Source organism: Saccopteryx leptura, chromosome 2 (genome assembly GCF_036850995.1).
Source record: "Saccopteryx leptura isolate mSacLep1 chromosome 2, mSacLep1_pri_phased_curated, whole genome shotgun sequence".
NCBI classification, from domain to species: domain Eukaryota; kingdom Metazoa; phylum Chordata; class Mammalia; order Chiroptera; family Emballonuridae; genus Saccopteryx; species Saccopteryx leptura.
Genome location: NC_089504.1, coordinates 248,124,695 through 248,147,624, shown reverse-complemented (window position 1 = coordinate 248,147,624; position 22,930 = coordinate 248,124,695). Strand labels below are relative to the sequence as shown.

Genomic DNA, 22,930 nt, shown 5'->3' with positions numbered 1-22,930 from the left:
CCTCCAAGGTTTGCTGGTTACAGCTTCCCAAACATCACTCGCTACTCTCTCCCGTCCTCACCCACCTGGTCAAAGTCATACACGCCGATGGGGAGGAGGGCTTGTGCTGTCTCTCCACACACGGTCACCATGCAACACAAGTCACTCTGAGAGGGGGAAGCAATGTGAGCAGAGAAAACAAAGTGACCCAGGGCAGAGCTAAGACCAACATGGATGGTGTTCGGCAAATCCCAGGACACTGGGTACCTTCTGGTGCCACCACTGGCACCCGTCTCCCCGGCGATGCCAAAACATGCCGGCTCAAATAAACTAATACACTCATTTCCACTACTCCGAAGCGAGAGGTCCGCGCACGAAGGTAGAGGGGTGCCTGGTGAAAGAAAGTGCTCCCAGTCCAGGAGCCACACTTTGAAAAGTGCTGGACCAGATGATCCTTTGAAGACAGATATTTCAAGAAAAGAAAACCTCATTTGGGAGGTCGGTCCATCTGTCACGACTGTTAATATGACGAAGTCCTATCCGCTCACATGTGCCGCCGCACTTACCTGCTCCTGTCCTCGCAGTACCTAAAGATAGCCTCTTTGGTGACCAGCCGGTTCGTCCTCCGCATCTCCTTCAGAACCGCCGTCATCCAGTCCTCCACGCGGCCCTCGGCCCGCACGGTCTTCCGGAACTCCAGGACCTCCCTTTCTGCTGAAATCATGGCGGACACCAGCTTTTCTCCACTGTCCCCGTCCATGAACCTCAGCGATGCTATGTTGTCAAACATCTGCAACACAGCCAGCCCGTGTGGAGCCCGGATTAGGACCCAGGCCACGTGGCCCCCGAGTCCAGGTGCTGAAGCGCCACCCGGTCCTGCCCCTCTGCTTATTACATTTGTCTTTCTGTAGTTCTGAATTGAGTTTCTCAGAAAGCGTGATTTTTTGGACTGTAGGAAAACGGTGACATATGGCAGCTGAGCCCTCGGGGTCATTTCAGACCACAGTGGGTTCCATCAGATTTATGTTTCAAATAAAATCCCAGCACTCGAGTCTGAAACCTCCGGGTTGAACCAGACTGCAAAGGGAACTCAGGTGAAACACCCCACAGCTGGAGAGCCCACGCAGGGACACGCCCTCCCCGCCTCCCCCAGGAGGCCAGGGCCGACCTTGATCATGTGCTCCTGCACGCAGAGCGGGTCGCTGCTGCCCAGGATGCTGAGCAGCTCGTCGTCGGAGATGAAGAAGAACCTGGGGAAGGCATTCCTCTTAGAGTCTAAGTAGTCGTTCAAGCTCTTCTGGCACTTCTCCAGGCCCTCGCTGATGTGCTGCAAGTCACTGAAGCGGTTTGGGGCCTCACAGCACCTCTTGATCACGGGGTCTTTCAAGGTCTCACCCATGATCTGGACAAGGTCAAGAGGACAGGGGTCAGGCCAGGGCGGCCGGCGCATCGTGCCTGTCCCAGACAGGCACCTGCCGGGGTCCTGGGCACAACATAGAAAAACCGACACTCCCCTCCCCCCACCCCACACACACACACAGAACCACAGTCCTTGGGGAGGTCAATGTGGCAAAAGCTGTTAAATGTTTAAGCATATCCTTAGCATCTTCTAACACGCTATAATGTGCTTACTTCCAATGTCAGCTGCCCAGGTAGATTTTTCTCTCTTACTCACTGACCTACAATTGCGCCTGCACGGAGGAGGCTCGCAATCAACATCTGCTGAATGAATTAGGCCAGCAACTCCACTCTGAGCAATTTGTATGGACCAGAATCCTGACTACAGCACTCTTTATAATGGAGGGAAAGGAACGGAAATAGCCTAAACGTCCAACAATAGAGGACTAAGCCAATCATCTGCTGTGATAACAACTTTGTTAGATGGTTAGGTGTTAATTTCTTGAAATACATGTCAAAGATGTTACATTTTAAATAACCAATCCTTGGTTTTTTTCAGTGACTCTATTTTTTGGGGAAATACTTATTTATATACCTATTCCTATGTTCCAGCAAAATCTGGAAAGATACATGCTAAACTGTTCAAATGGTCATGTTGGGCGTGAGATTGCTGGCTTTTTTTTTTATTGTTTTATTTTGTGTGTGATTTTTAAATCCTTCTGTAATGAATAGTAATTAGTAGTGTAACGTCTTTAAAGTTCTTATTTAAAGCACTTATGCCACTGGATAAGGAAAAATTATAACTCTAATGGACACAGGAGACCCAGCTGTGACCTGACCACCTGTAACAGCACACAACATCAGCAAGCAGCAGATGCCGGGCCTGGAGGTAGGGCAGCCTGGGCTAGCATCTCACCCCACAAAGGGCCGATGGCAGCGTGGACAGAGCGCATCCTTTCTGGAAAGGGCTTTCAGACGGGCACACCCTTTGACATGCAATTTACTTTCTGACAGTCTATCATAAAATATTCATTCTAAATGTGGGGAAAGCATTAGACACAAACCCACAAATTATTTATGAAAGCAAAGAATTCCAGTTCAAACAAGATGTCCAGTTACTAGACGATAATCAACTAAAAGAATGTCAAGCCCAGGCAAGTCTATAAAGGCACTAAAATATTTTCTCAGATGGTTTCGTTACACGAAATACATTTCTCCTAATAGTAAGAGAAAATTATAAGAAAGAAAGTTACACAAAATATCATTGTAATTTTTTTTAACCTGTATACACAAAAAAAGATTTTACAAATATGACATGAATGTGGCCACATTCAGGTGATAGAACCATGAAAGAACTATGAAAGATATACATTTTCTACTTTTCTACATTCTCCAGTTGTTGTTGTTTTTATTTAGTGAGATGCAGAGAGGCAGGCAGAAAGACTCCCACATGTGCCCCGGCTGGGATCCACCCAGCAAGCCCTCTATGGGGCAATGCTCTGCCCATCTGGGGCATTGCTCCATTGCTCAGCAACCAAGCTCTTCTTAGTGTCTGAGGTGGAAGCTATGGAGCCATCCTCAGTGCCTGGGGCCAACTTGCTCAAACCTTTTGAGCCATGGCTACGGGAGAGGAAGAGAGAGAGAGAAAGAGAAGGGAGAAGGATGGAGAAGCAGATGGGCGCCTCTCCTGTGTGCCCTGACCAGGAATTGAACCCAAGACATCCACACACCAGGCCGATGCTCTACCACTGAGCAACCAGCCAGGGCCCAGATTTTTTTTTTAAACAAAGTGTTACTTTTATAATAAAAATATGTAAATATTAAAAAGTGCCATATACCAGCAGCTATAGATCAAACAAAAATCTTTCCTCAACAGATTAAGGTCGTATTTAACAACAGAAAAATGTCAGAAGCTACGGACAGACAGTACCACATGAAAGTACAGAAGCACCTCCAGCCACTCATTTCAGGACTAAAATAGAAGCCAGTCACTTGCCCTTTTAAACACTTTGTCGATGTTGTCAAACTTCTTCGCCTCCTCGGGAAGCTGCGATCTGATATCTCCACCGATGAAGATGCTTTCCAAGTACATCCACTTTCTCTGAACCAGCATCCAAATCTGTGGAGGCACAATACTACCGTCGGCATGGGTGCGTGGCAAAATCCGACCCCAACCTGGGATAGGTTCCAACCAGCTCAGTCAAAGGACTTCCCCAGGCAAGATGACTCCTTCCTAAATACCCAGGATGATGGAGGAGGAAGCACAGAGAAATATTTAAAAATACACGGCCACACTCAAAAGCAAAGGAAAGCCCTGCACACCAGCCCCAGACAGGGAGGAAGGTTCTAGTTGTACGCAGGGGTTGGAGCCCTGTGACCCAGGGGCACAAAGGACAGACCGTGCAGAAACTGATGCAAAACTCTCATCTGGTACTGTGTGACCCACAATTCCACTCCCAGGTAGAGACCCAAAGGCATTGAAAACAGGGACTCAAAAACAGTGGTACGCAATGTTCACAGCAGCATTATTCACAACAGCCAAAAGGTGGGAAGAGCCAAGTATCCATCAACAAACGAAATAAAATGTGGCCCATCCACACAACGGAATGTGATTCAGCCACAAAAACGAACGGAGCACTGAGACCTGCTACAACATAGGTGAACCCTGAGAGCATGACGCTGAGTGAGAGAAGCCATGCACAAAAGGGCACAGGTTGCATGACTTCACTTAAATGAAATGTCTGCAACAGGTCAATTCTCAGAGACAGAAAGCGGCCTGGCGGACGCGGGGGGCTGGAGAGAGACAGGAGTAGGGAGTGACTGCTCTCAGTGGGTACAGAATTTGCATTGCAGGCGATGAAAATGTTCTGGAACGAGATAGAGGTGGTCCTGGCACTGACTTTACATGTTAAAATAGTTTGTTTCGCCCTGGCCGGTTGGCTCAGTGGTAGAGCGTCGGCCTAGCGTGCGGAGGACCCGGGTTCGATTCCCGGCCAGGGCACACAGGAGAAGCACCCATTTGCTTCTCCACCCCTCCGCCGCGCCTTCCTCTCTGTCTCTCTCTCTTCCCCTCCCACAGCCAAGGCTCCATCGGAGCAAAGATGGCCCGGGCGCTGGGGATGGCTCTGTGGCCTCTGCCCCAGGCGCTGGAGTGGCTCTGGTCGCAACATGGCGACGCCCAGGATGGGCAGAGCATCGCCCCCTGGTGGGCAGAGCGCCGCCCCATGGTGGGCGTGCCGGGTGGATCCCGGTCGGGCGCATGCGGGAGTCTGTCTGACTGTCTCTCCCTGTTTCCAGCTTCAGAAAAATGCAAAAAATAAATAAATAAATAAATAAAAATAATAAAATAGTTTGTTTCATAGTCACATAAATTTTGTGTCAATTAAAACAGTTTAAACTAACAAAGAAAATAAAAAACCCATACCGCATCCCACCCAGCAGCTGTAAAGGTTCTTTCCCACTAAAAACTGACTCTCGGCCATCTTTGTCTTCTCTCTCACCTCGATGACTTCCCCTATGAGAGAGAGCGTTTTTTCCCACTTGTGCACGCTTTGCAGGAAAGGCCCCACAAATCTGCTTCCTGAGATGCTCTGCAGGTTGCAAGTGTTGTCGTCGAGGGTCTGGACAATCTCGTCGACGGACCCGAGGATGTAGCCACGCTCCTGGGTGCCCTTGTAGTATTTGACCACGGTGAACTTCATGCTTTCCCATGTGTCCAGGATTTCTTTCACAGCCTGATCAGGGATTCAAGGAGAACTGAAAACAGAACCCTAGCCCAACAGTCACCCCCAAGCCTGCCTTTGGTCAACCCTGGGTCTGGGCTGGCTTTCTGAATGAGCAGAGGCCCTGCTGTGGAGATCCGAGACATTGTTTACCGAGGGCTCGCCAAGAGCCAGGCAAGTGCGTTCACACACGATCTCCGTGGATCCTCCTAGCACCCTGGGGAGGGAGGGGTTCTCACTGCCCTCGTGTACAGAGGCAGGAACAGGGGCTAGAGAGGACAGCTTGCCCCGTCCACTCAGCTTCCCAGAACCAGGACCAGGGTCTGACGCCCGGCCTGTCACTGGTCTGTACACTCACAAAAGTCTGCGCCTCTGTTTACTGTTAAGTAAGGAAACCAAATTACAGAATAATATGCCCACTTCTGATTATTTTCTAAAAAACACCCTATCAATATTGATGTGTATGCGTATACAAACACACACATATATATACATGTATGCTTATGGGTGTGTATATGTATACACATATTGTCATGTGGGTGTCTGTGTACATATACAGTGTGTCCGTAAAGTCATGGTGCACTTTTGACCGGTCACAGGAAAGCAACAAAAGATGGTAGAAATGTGAAATCTGCACCAAATAAAAGGAAAGCCCTCCCAGTTTCTGTAGGATGATGTGGCAGCATGTGAGCATGCACAGATGATGTGTATACAGCGGAGCAGCCCATGGCCATGCCAGTCGAGATGTGGATGGTACAGAGGAAAGTTCAGTGTTCTGTGGCTCGCTAAATTCAAATCTGTGACGAAAGTGCAACGTGACTATCGGCGCATTTATAACGAAGCACCACCACATAGGAATAACATTATTTGGTGGGATAAGCAGTTGAAGGAAACCGGCAGTTTGGTGGAGAAACCCCGTTCTGGTAGGCCATCAGTCAGTGACGAGTCTGTAGAGGCTATACGGGATAGCTACCTAAGGAGCCCTAAAAAATCTGTGCGTGAGCCCACATCGAACTGCACTGAATAGATATGAAACTGGAGAGTTTTCCTTTTATTTGGTGCAGATTTCACATTTCTATCGTCTTTTGTTGCTTTCCTGTGACCGGTCAAAAGTGCACCATGACTTTACGGACACACTGTATATGTATGTGTGCATATACATAGGTGTCCAAACGTGCGTGTGCATTTTTTAGAGTTAAAGTATACACACTAAAATGTTAATGATCTTCAGGTGGTACAATTTTGAGTGATTTTCTCATTTTCTAGTTTTCCCCCATGCATGTCCACTATTTCTTTAACCCTTTGAGTAGTACGAACGTTCATGCACATCCTCGTGCCTCCTTACCATCCAGAGTACGATTTATTTTTAAAAATGTGTAAGGCAACATTTAAAAAAGGCAAATGTATGTTCTTCTTATTTCCATAAATTGGTTATCAAACAAACATGATTTTAAGTTAATAAAACTGTAACTGGAACTAATTACATTTTTTGGAAAAAAAAAAACAACCTACTCCCAGGGGTCAGCGAGCATGAAAAAAAACTCACTACTCAAAGGGTTAATAAATAAATAAATAATAAAACTGTCATTAAAGGCCATAAAAAAATTTTAAGTGAGGCTGAGATTCTGTTTCTAGAGCACAGAATTCTTTGTTACTCAAACACAGCGACCCCGAGAGCCAGCGCTTTCCCTCTGAGTGACAACCAGCTCCCATTTCTCTATGGTTCCGCGGCCGAGCGCAGCCCCACCTTCTCAATGGCAATCTCTTTGATGGCCGCTGTCACAATCTCGCTGAGAACGTCCGTGTGCTTGTGGAGCTCCATGGCGAACATATTTTCCAAGGTGAACGTCTCAGTCATCTCAAAGAACACACCCGTTTTGTCCATAAGCTCCTTCCAGTGCCTGAAAGGCGTCAACGTCTAAATTTTTATGTGGACCGAATTTAATGAAGGACTTACTTCTTCTCACTGAAATCACAACACCAAGCCCACCAACCCTATTATATAAACAGTTCTTGTCATAATGTTCTGGACTCGGGAGGACATCGCCGGAATTACAATCTCCCCAAGCTTCCCAAGATCCCACTAGCTGTCAGAATTCAACCCAGGAAACATCGGCAAGATGGTCCTGCCGCTGTAACCAGGGGGGACTGGCAGGTAGCCCCAACAGGGATGACGTCCTCGCTGAGCAGAATAAAGTCATCTGATGCCGTGTGACTCTCTGCCCGCATGGGAAACAGGACGGAGGAACACAGGAGCATGTCAAGGGGAACACCACTCGCAAATTCCTACTCATGCCCGTCCGTGTGGAGCCACGTCCAAATGAGGACAGACAGGGGGAGGCAAGCTCTCCACACCTCCTCCAGACCTGATTATTGCGTTAAAAAGAAAACAAAGAAAAAACCAGGAAGACCTGCTCTGTCCAATCGGCAGCCACAGCATCTGAATATGATGAGTCCAAACTAAATGATGTGGTGAGTGAAAAACCCAAGCCGGACTGCGATGTCTTTTCTAAGAACATGGACTATTTTGTGAATAACGCTGCAGATCGATTACATGTGGAAGCAATATTTTGCATATATTGGGTTAATTAAAATATACAACTAAAATGAATGTCACCTGTTTTCTTTCACTTTTTCAATGCAGCTGCCAGAAAATTTTAAATCACTTACGTGGGTCGCATGTTTCTCCAGGATGGTACTGGTCTAGACCCCTTGCTATTACTTTTTTTTTTTTTTTAATTTTTGGATAAAGCAACTGCAAATGACACTTTACATCTGACAGGGTGGCTGTTTTTCTGTTGTTTAAAAAAGAGTCTTTGTGGTTTGAAATTTTATAGAAAGTTTACATAAAAACAATATTCAAGAAACATGACAGGCCTGTTTCTAGGCCTGCATGGCTGCTGGCTGAGACCTTGTTCCTGGTCAGCGGATCTGAGCAAAAACAAACCTGACGCTGAGAGTCCTCCTCTGCCCCCCAACCCCAGGTTTCACCCTGGCTAGCATGGGACAAAACAAACCTTTCCCTGAGGGCCTCGTTCTTCAAGTCAAGAAGCAGAGGGATCGAATCCTTGAATGCCTTCATTTTGGCTTCCAAATAGTAGGCCGGTGACAAGTTTCGGACCTGCCGGGGCATCTTTCTCAGGGACCTGAGAAAACCATCAATCCCATCCTGGAGAAACTGAACATTCAGGTTGATCCAGAGCGTCTGAGACCATTCTTCCTTTGCAACCTGGAAAAGGACAAGAAAGTCCCATCAAATAGACACACACCCCCTTCCCAGAAACATGAGGGTAGCTTGACTGGGAGAACAAGTTCGTAACCCTTGGTCATGCTCACTTCTTTTTTTTTTTTTTTTTTTGTATTTTTCTGAAGCTGGAAACGGGGAGAGACAGTCAGACAGACTCCCGCATGCGCCCGACCGGTATCCACCCGGTTCGCCCACCAGGGGGCGATGCTCTGCCCCTCCGGGGCGTCACTCTGTTGCGACCAGAGCCACTCCAGCGCCTGGGGCAGAGGCCAAGGAGTTATCCCCAGCACCCGGGCCATCTTTGCTCCAATGGAGCCTCGCTGCGGGAGGGGAAGAGAGAGATAGAGAGGAAGGGGGGGGGGAGGGGGGGAGAAGCAGATGGGCGCTTCTCCTGTGTGCCCTGGCCGGGAATCGAACCCAGGACCTCTTGCATGCCAGGTCGACGCTCTATCACTGAGCCAACCGGCCAGGGCCCATGCTCACTTCTTTTCAGGTATTGTCACCCACCTACCCACGAGGCTGTGCCACCTATGACACAAGGCCACTCTACCAAATCCGGGAGATATAGCAGCTCTACCTGATATGTAGAAACAGACACATGGAAGCTGCCAAATTGTGGAGACAAAGAAATAAGTTCCAAATGAAAAAACAGGAGAAATCTCCAGAAAATAAACTAAATAAAATGGGGGCAAGCAAACTACCAGACACAGAGTTCAGAACAATGGTTATAAGGATGCTCAAGGAACTTAGTGAGAACCTCAACATAGTGAAAAAGGACATAGAAACCACAAAAAAGAGCCAGTCAGAAATGAAGGCTACACTAACTGAAAGGAAGAACTTACAGGAATCAACTCTACTGAGTGGATGAAGCTAAGAATCAAATCAGCCATTTGAAAGATAAGGAAGCAGGAAACAATCAGATCAGCAGAAGGAAAAAAGAATCCAAAAAAATGAGGATAGTGTAAGGAGTCTCTGGAACAACTTCAAGGCACCAACATTCACATCATGGGGGTGCCAGAAGGAGAAGAGACAGAGTGATAAATTGAAAACTAGGACTCTTTTTTTTTTTAATTTTTTAAATTTTATTTATTCATTTTAGAGAGGGGAGAGAGAGGGAGAGAGAGAGAGAGAAGAGAGAGACAGGAGGGAGGAGCTGGAAGCATCAACTCCCATATGTGCCTTGACCAGGCAAGCCCAGGGTTTCGAACCAGCGACCTCAGCATTTCCAGGTGGTAAATTGAAAACTAATGACAGAAAACTACCCTCATCTGGTGAAGGAAACAGACATACAAGTCCAGGAAGCACAGAGAGTCCCAAACAAGATGAACCCCAAGAGGCCCACACCAAGACACATCATCATCAAAATGCAAAAGGTTAAAGACAGAGAATCTTAAAAGCAGCAAGAGAAAAGCCGTTAGCTACCTACAAGGGAGCTCTCATAACACTGTCAGCTGACTTTTCAACAGAAACTTTGCAGGCCCGAAGGGAGCCGCAAGAAATATTCAAAGTGATGAAAAGCAAGGACCTACAAACCAAGATTACTCTACCCAGCAAAGCTGTCATTGAGAATGGAAGAGCAGATGGAGAGCTTCCCAGACAAGAAAAAGTTAAAGGAGTTCACCACCTCCAAACCAGTATTACATGAAATGTTCAAGGGTCTTTAAGAAGAAGAACAAAAAGTACAATAAAATAGAATAATAATAGAGATAAGAACAAAAAATGTTAAAAATATGAATAATAAAATGGTCATAAATACATAACTATGAACAACAGAATCTAAAAAACAAAGGAAATGAACAGGCAGAACAGAAACAGACTCACAGACACAGAGAACATTTTGACTGTTGTCAGATGGGAGGGGGATTGGGGAATTGCTGAAAAAAGTAAAGGGATTAGAAAGGACAAATTGGCTGTCACAGAATAGTCACAGAGATGTAAAGTATAGCACAGGGAACAGAATCATTAATACTCAAATAACTGCCTGACCAGGAGGTGGCACAGTGGATAGAGTATTGGACTGGGGTGCGGAGGACACAGGTTCGAGACCCCGAGGTCGCTTGAGTGCAGGCTTATCTGGTTTGAGCAAAAGTTCACCAGCTTGGACCCAAGGTCACTCGAGCAAGGGGTTACTCGGTCTGCTGAAGGCTCACGGTCAAGGCACATATGAGAAAGCAATCAATGAACAACTAAGGTGTTGCAATGAAAAACTGATGATTGATGCTTCTCATTTCTCTCCGTTCCCGTCTGTCCCTGTCTATCCCTCTCTCTGACTCTCTCTCTGTCTCTGTAAAAAAAATATATATATACTAGAATAACTAAGTATGGTGTCAGATGGGTATGAGATTTATCAGGACAATCACTTAGTACATAAAGTTTAATCACTGGGGCGTACACCTGAAACTAATATAATATTGTATGTCAACTGTAATTAAAAAAATTAAAAATGATTTAAATATATCTTTTTTTTAAAAAAGAAGCACGGAAATGATATATTTGCTACTTTTAATTTTCACTCCCATCTAAAGATCCCCCCAGGACTTAAACAAAGCCCTGACCCCTGAAGAGTTTTCTTTTTCATTACTATGGTCAACACACGTAACGTTGAAGATCTGAACCAGTGCAATAAGCATAGCAGTCACTGACATCCAGCATATTAGCAGTGTCATGCAACCATCACCGCCACCTCATCCCACAGCTTTCTCATCCTCCCAAACGAACACCCGTACCCACCAGCGGTCTCCCCCCATCCCCTCTTCCTGAGAGCCAAAGTGGGAGTCTCTACAAACTCTGCCCGGGCTCCCACTATGGCGGCCCCCGAATCCACAAAGCGGTCCCGCCAGCGAGCCCGAGGCTGCAGGGCACTCGCCTTCAGCTCCTCGTAGAGCCCGTAAATCAGCTTCAGCCCGGTCACTTCCTTCTGCACCTTGAGCAGCTCTGGGTACATGGTGATCGGGAGATCGAAAAGCTTCTCCGCGTTAGCCAGCTCCTGCCGGTTCCTTTCCTGTCTCACCAGCTCCCTCTCAAAGGAGGCTAAAAGGTCTATTCCTGGTAAAGTAGCAGATGAGTAGATAGATATAGACAATGTTCAGGCATGTGAAACTGAAGAAGAAATCATGAACAATGTATATAAACTATGGTTTCATCCGCAGGAGGTATCAGAGGAGACAAGGTTGAGTAACCAGACTCCCTCCTGCTAGGATTCTAAGTAAAAGGCCAGTGATGGCTGCAGCTCCTCCAGTCAGAGAAGTCTGTCTCCTCAGCCCTCTCTGTCCTCTGAGTGGTCTCAGCCTAGGATGGACATCAGAATCCGCACGGGAGCTTTTCAATATCTTGATGATCCGACCACCCTCCAGAACAATGGGATCAAAACAATTTGGAACCTGGGCCCCAGGCATCAGTGGGGGTATTCTGAGACACCCCCCCCCAAGTAAACCCAGTGCACAGGAAAGGTTTAAGAGCCATGCTTTCAATCCCGTCTTCCCATAAAATTCTTAAGTGAGACACACTCAGGCACCTCAGGAAGACTGATGAGAACATTCTTACCGCTATCAAGATCTTCACCAACAGAACCAGGGCCTTCAAGATAAAAACGTTTTGCAAAATCCTCCACGTGCTGCCCGAAGTCTAATATTTCACTTCGAGTGATCTGAGAAAAGCAGGGTTGCATGAATATGACCCAGTGAACGTTTTTTCAGTATCTCTACTCAAAAAGTAAAACTCAGAAACGGTACCTCTGTGAAAGTTCTCTTTATGCTTCCAAGAGCGTGTTCCATATTTACTGAATCGCTGAACAGATTCAACCACTTGCTCTCAATCCTGTCAACCAGTTCCTTCTCTGCACTGGAAGGCTAAAAAAAAGAACAAACAATAAATGGTCGGCAATTTGGAAGTAAAGCTCCTGCCCAAGGACTCCTGCTTATGGTTACAGAAGGCTAAGTGACTTAAAACAACAAAACAACTGGTTGAATAATAAAAATTATATCTGTATATGAAAATACATTTTATAGTTAAAATCAGAATGAAAAATTTAAAAATAAACAGTTAACATAGATAGATAACCTAGAGAAGATAAGCTCTTCATAAACTAAAACCCAGCTTCAAATCAACTTTATCTCTGATTAAAATACGGTCGTCTAGGCTTGCTAATGCATCCAGTTGTGCTGTCAGAAGCAAAAACCAATCTCTGAGGATATGACATCATTCAGAGCCTCCAATTCTCTCTACAACTTGTTCAGATAGCACAAAATCCAGAACACAATCAGAAATAACAGGTATATAGGATGACTTAAATGAAACCAAGAGGAACATGAACAATGTAAGCAGATCAGAACAAAGTTAAAGGACACAGGGTTTAAAATCATTTTACTTAATAAAGGAAGCAAAAGACAAAACTGAGGGATAGATAGATGATTGATAGATAGATAGATAGATAGATAGATAGATAGATAGATAGATAGATAGATGACAGATAGATTTTGCAAACTACATTTTTCTGATGAGAGAATCTCTATCAACCCAAGGCTATGGCTCAGGGAAGGTATTCAGAGGAGTCAAGCAGTGGGAATGCTGAAACACAAACCTGATGCAAATACAGACTTGTAACAGCTATTTGTCTCTCCCTGCTAGTTTGTTTTTCCAGTTGATTCTCTGTGTGCATGATTTTGCGTGTGTGTGCATGTGAGTGAGTGTATGTGAGAGAGCAAGAGAGAGGTGCACAGTGTGCAAAATTTTGCATAGAATCAGAGGGATCCCTGACCCCCTCACACTCAACCACAGACTTTTTTTTTAATCTTATTTTTATTAATTTTAATGCAGTGACATTGATAAATCAGGGTACATATGTTCAGAGAAAAGATCTCCAGATTATTTTGACATTTGATTATGTTGCATACTCATCACCCAAAGTCAAATTGTCTTCCGTCATCTTCTATCTGGTTTTCTTTGTGCCCCTCCCTCTCCTTCCTCACCCCCTCCCCACCCCTCCACCCCACCCCCATTACCATTACATTCTTGTCCATGTCTCCGAGTCTCATTTTTATGTCCCATCTATGTATAGATTCATATAGTTCTTAGTTTATTCTCTTTTTGTTTTTCTTGTATTTTTCTGAAGCTGGAAACGGGCAGAGACAGTCAGACAGACTCCCGCATGCGCCCGACCGGGATCCACCCAGCACGCCCACCAGGGGCGATGTTCTGCCCACCAGGGGGCGATGCTCTACCCCTCCGGGGCATCTCTCTGTTGCGACCAGAGCCACTCTAGCACCTGGGGCAGAGGCCAAGGAGCCATCCCCAGCGCCCGGGCCATCTTTGCTCCAATGGAGCCTCGGCTGCGGGAGGGGAAGAGAGAGACAGAGAGGAAGGAGAGGGGGAGGGGTGGAAAAGCAGATGGGCGCTTCTCCTGTGTGCCCTGGCCGGGAGTCGAACCTGGGACTTCCGCAGGCCAGGCCGACGCTCTACCACTGAGCCAACTAGCCAGGGCCTTAGTTTTTTCTGATTCTTATTTCACTCCGTATAATGTTATCAAGGTCCATCCATGTTATTGTAAATGATCCGATGTCATCATTTCTTATGGCTGAGTAGTATTCCATTGTATATATGTACCAAAGCTTTTTTTTTTATTCATTTTGAGAGGAGAGAGAGTGAGAGAGAGTGAGAGAGAGAGAGAGAGAGAGAGAAAGGGGGGAGGAGCAGGAAGCTTCAATTCCCATATGTGCCTTAGACCAGGCAAGTGCAGGGTATTGAACCGGCGACCTCAGCATTTCAGGTCGATGCTTTATCCACTGCGCCACCACAGGTCAGGCTGTACCAAAGCTTTTTAATCCACTCATCCACTGACAGACACTTGGGCTGTTTCCAGATCTTCGCTATTGTGAACAATGCTGCCATAAACATGGGGGTGCATTTCTCCTTTTGGAACAGTTCTATGGTGTTCTTAGGGTATATTCCTAAAAGTGGGATAGCTGGGTAAAAGGCAGTTCAATTTTTAATTTTTTGAGGAATCTCCATACTATTTTCCACAGAGGCTGCACCAGTCTGCATTCCCACCAGCAGTGCAGGAGGGTTCCCTTTTCTCCACATCCTCGCCAGCACTTATTCTGTGTTGTGTTAATGATGAGCGCCATTCTGACTGGTGTGAGGTGATATCTCATTGTGGTTTTATTAATTTGCATTTCTCTAATGATTAGTGATGTTGAGCATTTTTTCATATGCCTATTGGCCATCTGTATGTCCTCTTTGGAGAAGTGTCTATTCATTTCTTTTGACCATTTTTTTATTGGATTGTTTGTTTCCTGGTGTTGAGATTTACAAATTCTTTATAAATTTTGGTTATTAACCCCTTCTCAGACATATTGTCCAATATGTTCTCCCATTGTGTGGTTTGTCTTTTTATTCTGTTCTTGTTGTCTTTGGCTGTGCAAAAGCTTTTTAGTTTGATATAGTCCCATTTTTTTATCCTATCTTTTATTTCACTTGCCTGTGGAGATAAATCAGCAAATATATTGCTGCGAAAGATGTCGGAGAGCTTACTGCCTATGTTTTCTTCTAAGATGCTTATGGTTTCACACCTTACATTTAAATCTTTTATCCATTTTGAGTTTATTTCTGTGAATGGTGTAAGTTGGTGGTCTAGTTTCATTTTTTTGCAGGTAGCTGTCCAATTTTCCCAACACAATTTATTAAAGAGGCTGTCTTTACTCCATTGTATGCCCTTACCTCCTTTGTCAAATATCAGTTGTCCATAGAGCTGTGGGTTTATTTCTGAGTTCTCTGTTCTGTTCCATTGATCTATGTGCCTGTTCTTATGCCAGTACCATGCTGTTTTGAGTACAGTGGACTTGTAGTATAACTTGATATCAGGAAGTGTGATACCTCCCACTTACTTCTTTTTTAAGATTGCTGAGGCTATTCGTGTTCTCTTTTGGTTCCATATAAATTTTTGGAATATGTGATCTATATCTTTAAAGTATGTCATTGGTATTTTAATTGGTATTGCATTGAATTTATAAATTGCTTTGGGTAATATAGACATTTTAATGATGTTTATTCTTCCTAACCATGAGCATGGTATATGCTTCTACTTGTTTGTATCTTCCTTGATTTCTTTTATCAATGTTTTATAATTTTCCGAGTACAAGTTTTTAGTCTCCTTGGTTAAATTTACTCCTAAGTACTTTATTTTTTTGGTTGTAATACTGAAGGGAATTGTTTCCTTAATTTCTCTTTCTGACTGTTCATTGTTGGTATATAAAAATGCCTCTGATTTCTGAGTATTAATTTTATATCCTGCCACTTTGCTGAATTCATTTATCAGGTCCAGTAGTTTTTTGACTGAGACTTTAGAGTTTTCTATATACAATATCATATCATCTGCAAATAATGATAGCTTTATTTCTTTTCCAACTTGAATGCCTTTTATTTCTTCTTCTTGTCTGATTGCTGTGGCTAGGATTTCCAGAACTATGTTGAATAAGAGTGGTGAAAGGGGGCACCCCTGCCTTGTTCCTGATCTTAAGGGGATTGCTTTTAATTTTTGCCCATTGAGTATGATGTTGGCTGTGGGTTTGTCATAGATGGCTTTTATCATGTTGAGGTGTATTCCCTGTATTCCCACTTTGTTGAGAGTTTTGATCATGAATGGGTGCTGGATTTTATCAAATGCTTTTTCTGCATCTATTGAAATTATCATGTGGTTTTTCTCCTTCCTTTTGTTTATGTGATGAATCACATTGATTGATTTGCAAATATTGTACCAGCCTTGCCTCTCCAGAATAAATCCCACTTGATCATGGTGTATGATTTTTTCCATATATTGTTGGATCCGGTTTGCTAATATTTTGTTGAGGATTTTAGCATCTATATTCATCAGGGATATTGGCCTATAGTTTTCTTTCTTTGTGTTGTCTTTGTCTGGTTTTGGAATCAGAATTATGCTTGCCTCACAAAAGGAGCTTGGAAGTCTTCCTTCCTCTTGAATTTTTTGAAATAGCTTGAGAAGGATAGGAGTTAGTTCTTCTTTGACTATTTGGTAGAATTCACTTGTGAAGCCATCAGGCCCAGGACTTTTCTTTGTTGGGAGTTTTTTGATAGCTGTGTTGATCTCATTTGGTTAACCACAGACTTTTAAAGATCCTTGAAACCCACATTTAACGACATACATGAAACAAAGAAAGGCGACTGAATTATTATCTTCTACCAGTTTCTGTTACCATCTCTCTCTCTCCCTTCCCTTATCATTTCTAGAGAGTCCTTTACTTATTAAAAAAAAATTAACACAAAAAAAATTAAGAAAGAAAAGAAGGAAATAGGAAGAACTGAAATGAAAGGGTATGTAGTCACAGACCGGTCTACAAAAGACATTACTTGAGCCATGCATGATCAAGAAACAGACCTTAAATTTTCACTATTCTAAGTAACAGTGGGGTCCTGCTTTACATTTAAATGTTATTACTTAAAATCACAAACAAATCGATGGCAGCATATTAGAGAAGTGTTTCTGGAAAGGCTTAGTGTCCGACCCCAGGGTAAAACCCTAAAGAAAGCCGCCGCTCGCTCACGTGGATATTGTACATCGCCATGGTGCGGTATCGTTCCTGGACATCTTTGTACCTCAGTTCCATGGTCAGAGATTTACTTTTAATTTCTGCAATTGTTGTGAGGACGGACTTGAGATCCTCAAGGGTACTGGGGCTCCTCTTCAGCTGTTTGGCCAGCTGCTGTAAAAGAAAGGTGGAAGGACACCAAATAAACATGGGGGGGGGGGGCGGTACCACACAAAGACCTGACTGCCGTGAAAAGTAGTTTCAATTAAACCTAGCGACCCACTACCTCCATCTCTTCGTGAAGATTGTGTAGCTCCTCCTTTGCTGACTCGTTGAGAAGTTTCCCCAGCGAAACCACCCAGGCCTTGGCGTTTTCCTGCACCGTGCTCGCCAGAGGCCCGAGCTGAAGCCTGACGCAGTACTCGTCCTTCCGTAACGGCTGCCGCATGACTTCAGAGGCAATCCTGGCGTAGAACTGCAGCTTCTCGTCGTATGCAACGCAAGGGGGTCTCTTGGCGGCAAATTTCTCCATCACAATGGCTTTGTCCAGTTTCCAAAGGGGTCGATACTTCTTCCATCTTTGAAGGTACTTCATAAGATTGATCAGAATCCTGTGGACATTTTGGGGGATCATCAGAGCATGTTCAACTATCTGAGGGTTCAGGGAAATGTCGTTGTAGAAGCTTATTGTAACCACTTCCTCTTCCTGCCCCTTCTGAGGAGGGCACTCTATACAGCTGCCGTTCATCCACCGGACAAAATTCTGGCAAAGTGAGAATCAGGGGAAGAGATAGCATTTTAGTGTCAACTTGGCTTCCTATTTATATATTGCATTCAGTAATAGTTGTTGCTAGTAACGAACATCACTTTATTATTAATAAATTATGTTCGACTGCAAAAAGGACCATCACTTTCCCACCGGGCCAGCCTGTGACTTGACCACCAGAAGGGCTAGAAGTGGGTTATGCAAGTTCTAAGCCAAGGACGCAAGTAGCCACTTTCATGCTCTTGAAGGAGACGGAGCTAGCCCCCGATGGTAAGCAGCAAACATGAGAGAACCAGCTGCCCCAGCCGACAGCCAGCCAATCAAACTGAGCCGACAGAGTGGGTTCAGCCCAACTCAGCCCGCAGAACCCTGAGCTAAATAAACAGTTACCATTGTAAGATCTGAAGTGGCTTGTTATGCAAAAAAGCTAACTTTTAATTTTTTTATTGATTTGAGTGAGAGAGAGAAAGAGAGAGAGAGGAAGGGAGAGAGTGAGACAGAAACATGGATCCTTCTCTGTATTGTCCTGACCGGGGATCGAACCTGCCACCCTTGAGTATCGGGACGACGCTATAACCAACGGAGCTATCTGGCCAGGGCCCAACCACCTGAGTTGAGAAGCCTCCTGGGAGACAATGCAGACATTCCCGCCCTTACCTTGGAGACCTCTACGCAGTTTCGTACGCAGTGGACGCACATCTTGTTGATCTCATTCATGTTGGGCTGAAGGATAATTTCTGGCGCGGTCAAAATGGTTTCCGTTTGGAACAAAGGGACGTTCCCCAGAATTAAAGAATTAAAGGACTGCAGATTCCTAAGAGGGGTTAATAAAAAAGACTCAGTAGTCATAGGAGTAAAACGTATCCAACAATTGATGGAAATGACTGGAGGCACAGAAATAACACGTAACAAGCCTGCTACAAGGAATAGCACTCTCTAGGGCTGTAATGGACATTTTAGGGTGAGTTTTATTATACCTGTATATCCTTTTTTTGGCCTAAATTTAAAAAATACCTCATTTGCACTTTGGGGGAATAACTATCTTTTAGTTGGGCAATAACGTAAATAGTAAAGATGACCTTCCAAAAGCCGTTCAACTCTGGTTCAGGACAAACGGTCTTCCTGCCGGCTTCCATCCCCTCCCGGAAGCTCCTTCCCTCCCGGCTCCCTCCTTATCACCAGGACTCAGCTAACACGTGGCCTCCCCACGGCCTCTCCTGACCACCCAGCTACAACGACCCCTCCGTTCTCTCCCTGGAACATTCTTCTGTTTTCCTTCTTTCACAGAAAGCATCTCACTTCCGTCTGGTGCCTTGTGTCTTGCCTCTCTCCCCCGTGAGGATGGAGAAGCTGCAGAAGGACAAGGACCTTATCTGGTCCCGTATCTGGCACATGGCAGACTTTAGTAAACCTCTGAATGAGTGAGTGGGTAAAGAACGGACGGATGGTTGGATGCATGCATGCATGCATCAAGGGAAAACATAGCATGGTGAAACACACTAAGTGAAAACATAAGTGAAACACTATGGGAGGTCACCCTACATGGGGGCTGCTTTAGGAATCTAAGTTAGAAGCAACAATAAAAAAATAAATGAAATACTCTATGTAGAAAGAGATCGACTTAGTGAAGTTTGTCAAACTGGGTCAAGGAAATAAGAAAGCCAAAGGCTTTTTTTTAATTTAGTAATAGTTTATTCCAAAGTAGATTTTAGCAGCTCCCAAGAATACCTTAACTGCAGTAAGGGTCCCTAATCACAGTATGACAAAATAAGAAAGAAAAAAGACACCAATCAGAGACAGTTTAGTGACGCTGCAGTGATACCCGCCCCCGGTGTAAAATCCCAGCACTTCTTACTAGATGAGGGGCCTTGGGCAAGTCGCATACACTCCCAGCAGTCTGTGTCCTCATCCATACAATGGGGATGAGAATTGCAAAGACCGCCTCCTGAGCTTGGTGCAGAGCAAGCTTCTGTATATGTTAGCTTCCAGAACAAGCAGAGTTGAGAAGACAACTAAAAATGCACACCGTAAACACCTACCCCCTTACTGCATTCAGGCCACACATTTGGTTCTCAGCTTCCTAGCAGCCAAGGAGAAGAGGGAAAACTATGAAGTCTAAAATGCATAGTGTCCACACCATTTAAAAACAAAACCACAGAAAATGAAAGAGGGGGAAAAGAACTCTCTCAGGAGGCTACAATCGGAAGGGAGATCAGGGGAGTTTCTTCTGGGGTTCTCCATAAAGAAGACATCCTGTGATGTAGTGAACGCCACCCTTGACAGTGTGGAGGTAATAATAAGTGGTGAGTTTCATAGGCTGGCTTCCTAGCACAGTCCCAAACCAACGCGGTGCAGTGCGGGCACTCAGCCGTCAACTGGTCTGGCTGAGCTGTGGGCTGTGGGCTCCAGGAGGGAGGAGCCCCCCACACACTCCTCATGGGAGGCTGGCCCACGCAACAGGCATGCAAGACGCGCATGACACTCCCCCAGCCGGGCGTTTGCTAAATTTAGACCACCGGGAAACGTGAATGGGTCCCACGTCCTTCAACTCAGCTTCCCTCAGTGTGGGTCAGAGAGCCATCTGGGGTTTCCCGTGAATGCTGAGAGACAACAACTGTCTGTTGCACACAGACCTCCGTCTCTTTTCTAAATGCTGAGGAAGGGGCCTGACAAGAACATGAGCCACAGCAAGAAAGTCCTCTCTCCATCCCACGAGCAGCTTCAGGCCAGAAAGCAGCATTCTTGTCCAGCTGGTTTTCATTCTGTGCCCGCAAACTCCTCCCCCTTTTAACTATTCATATATGTAAACTATTTTAGTCTATGCACACGGTCTTCAAAACAAGCAACAAGACGAACTTACCTCAGGATGAGTTTTGTCAAGACCTCGTAAATTCTTTTTTCCCAGTACTCGTAGTAGGAGGCCAGCTTGGGGGCCTTGCCCGTGTTGGTGTGGATGACCAGACCCTCGACTTTGGTCAGTAGAGGCCCAATGGCAAGATACCACCTGACCATGCGGTCTATGTTCTTGGCCCTTTCTCGGTCAATGTGCTCAAAGAATTCCTTCACGCCTATAGAGGAAGTCACCCATCAGTTCGTCATGAACACAGTAGGGGGACAATTACTCAAAAAGTGATCTAAACATTAGCTGTCTGTCTAGCCTAGAAATACAAAAGCAGCCTCTAACCTTGACCCAAAGCAGAAAATAAGTCAGCACCGGAAGTCAAGATAGAACCTAAGCAAATAATAAGTGACAGGACAGCACGGGGGGTGGGGGGGCATTATGCATGGTGAAGTATATACCACACACAGCAGGTGGCTGTCACACCTCTGAGCAATCTTGCTTCTCTCGAATTGTTTGCTGACTGGTTCCAAATTTCTTGTTGAGAGTCTAAGGCAGGGGTCGGGAACCTTTTTGGCTGAGAGAGTCATGAACGCCACATATTTTAAAATGTAATTCCGTGAGAGCCATACAACAACCCGTGTACATTAAGCATTATCCAATAAAAATTTGGTGTTGTCCCGGAGGACGGCTGTGATTGGCTCCAGCCACCCGCAACCATGAACATGAGCGGTAGGAAATGAATGGATTGTAATACATGAGAATGTTTTATATTTTTAACATTATTTTTTTTTATTAAAGATTTGTCTGTGAGCCAGATGCAGCCATCAAAAGAGCCACATCTGGCTTGCGAGCCATAGGTTCCCAACCCCTAGTCTAAGGCCACTTAAAATTTACTCAGACAAGTAAATGTTAGCCCATAAGAATTGCCAATGATCTTTTCACTAAATGAGTGAAATCATCAGGAACGGTTTTATTCCATTCCCATGCGCACATGCGTGCAAGTGTGAGTTCACAAATCACAACCAGGAGGCGCTTTCATTCCTCTCATAATCAAAGAAACACGTCAGGTCTACCTGGGAGTTCTTCCTCATTTTTAGGTGCTGGATATTTAAAGAGATTGACGGAGTCTATTAACGTTAGCCTGGAAGAAATGTCATCCGCGTTCTTATGAATCTGGTGGACGAGCGACTGGAACTTCCCAATGGCCTGTTTGCACCGCGTTATGTAGTCAGCAATACCTTTGGAGAAAAGGAGAAACACAGAAAGAAAGGTGTGTGGCCTTCAGGTCTTCCTTCCCCCGTCCTTCCCTCCACCGTCTGTGCATTCATCCCAGGCGGCATCCCTTGCAGAGGAAGGACCTCGCTCGCTCTCGCCCCTCGGGTCTTTGTGGTGGTGAAGGGCCCCTGGCACCCGTGGGGAGCGAGAGCCCTGTGCTCAGCATCAGCCCAATGGCACAGTCCTCTGTGCAGTTTAGCACAATCACATATGCGAAGCGCCAGGGGAGAAAGAGAAGGTCCGACCTTCTCGGCTTCTTCCTGCCATGGTGACCTGGACCCTGTGCCCCACCCCACCCGACCCCTCCATTCCCCACTTAGAAATGTCAACAGCAAGAACGGGGCCGGTAAATTCAGGTCAGGCATGTATGATCGGCCAGGCAATGACCTAAGCATGTTATCACGTCACTGACTCCTTACAACAACCCTGTGAGTTGGGCACTGAGAGTATGCCCATTTTGCAGCTGAGGTCACGGAGCCTCTGAGAGGTTGAGTGCTGTGGGCAGAGCCGGGCTTTGAACCCAGGGTTTAGGTCTGAGGTCCACAATACGCGCTCACGTTCTCCACACAAAGGAGAGAGAAGGGAAACAGTGACAAAGAAAGAAAGGGGAATTTGGATCAAGAGAAAGGGAAGAGGAGGAAGGAGAAGAGGAAAAGCCAAATGCTTTGTTCATTTCAAAAGTACAGGGGATGCCCACCTCCAGGAGGAGGGGGGAGGTTCCTTTCCTCACTCCTCCTGCTGAAGAAACGCCCCGCAGGCTGGCTGCTAGACCAACACAAGGCTGAAAGGTGGACAGAAGCAGAAACGCTGGCACCTCGGGGCCGAGGAAGGACAGTCATATTTCCTCCTATTTCCCAGTCCAGGAACTGAGAAGCTGGTGACCCATAAATGCCATGGGTACAGATACACATGCAAAGAAAAGCCCCACGACAAGCCTGCTCCCTCTCACCAGACGACCAGGAAAGGGACATCCCAGCAAGACAGAAAACATTAGGTAATCATGGCTCTACTCCAGCCAAACACCACAGACAAAACTGTGACCTCACCCTGCCCCGTGCCAGTAAGGGCCAACCGGGGGGCCGAGACTCCCAGCTGCAGCGTGCTGGCGGGAGGTGCCCCCACCTGCTCCCCTTGCCCCTGCCCTGGCGGTATCAGAGAAGG

At 45.7% G+C, this 22,930-nt stretch overlaps 1 protein-coding gene across 1 annotated transcript in view; it reads right to left on the bottom strand.

Annotated features, from left to right (window-relative positions):
- The window catches only part of DNAH10 (dynein axonemal heavy chain 10), a 120,309-nt gene that overhangs the window by 54,124 nt on the left and 43,255 nt on the right, over positions 1-22,930 (bottom strand). The window contains exons 17-30 of the mRNA XM_066371137.1: positions 21,568-21,732; positions 20,513-20,720; positions 18,310-18,466; positions 17,173-17,649; positions 16,902-17,060; positions 12,078-12,194; positions 11,890-11,992; positions 11,213-11,391; positions 8,117-8,328; positions 6,847-7,000; positions 4,878-5,111; positions 3,374-3,496; positions 1,148-1,381; positions 546-769 (exon numbers count right to left, since the gene is read on the bottom strand). Of these exons, the coding sequence (XP_066227234.1) occupies positions 546-769; positions 1,148-1,381; positions 3,374-3,496; positions 4,878-5,111; positions 6,847-7,000; positions 8,117-8,328; positions 11,213-11,391; positions 11,890-11,992; positions 12,078-12,194; positions 16,902-17,060; positions 17,173-17,649; positions 18,310-18,466; positions 20,513-20,720; positions 21,568-21,732 (2,746 nt within the window). The remainder of the gene's footprint in view (positions 1-545; positions 770-1,147; positions 1,382-3,373; positions 3,497-4,877; positions 5,112-6,846; positions 7,001-8,116; positions 8,329-11,212; positions 11,392-11,889; positions 11,993-12,077; positions 12,195-16,901; positions 17,061-17,172; positions 17,650-18,309; positions 18,467-20,512; positions 20,721-21,567; positions 21,733-22,930) is intronic.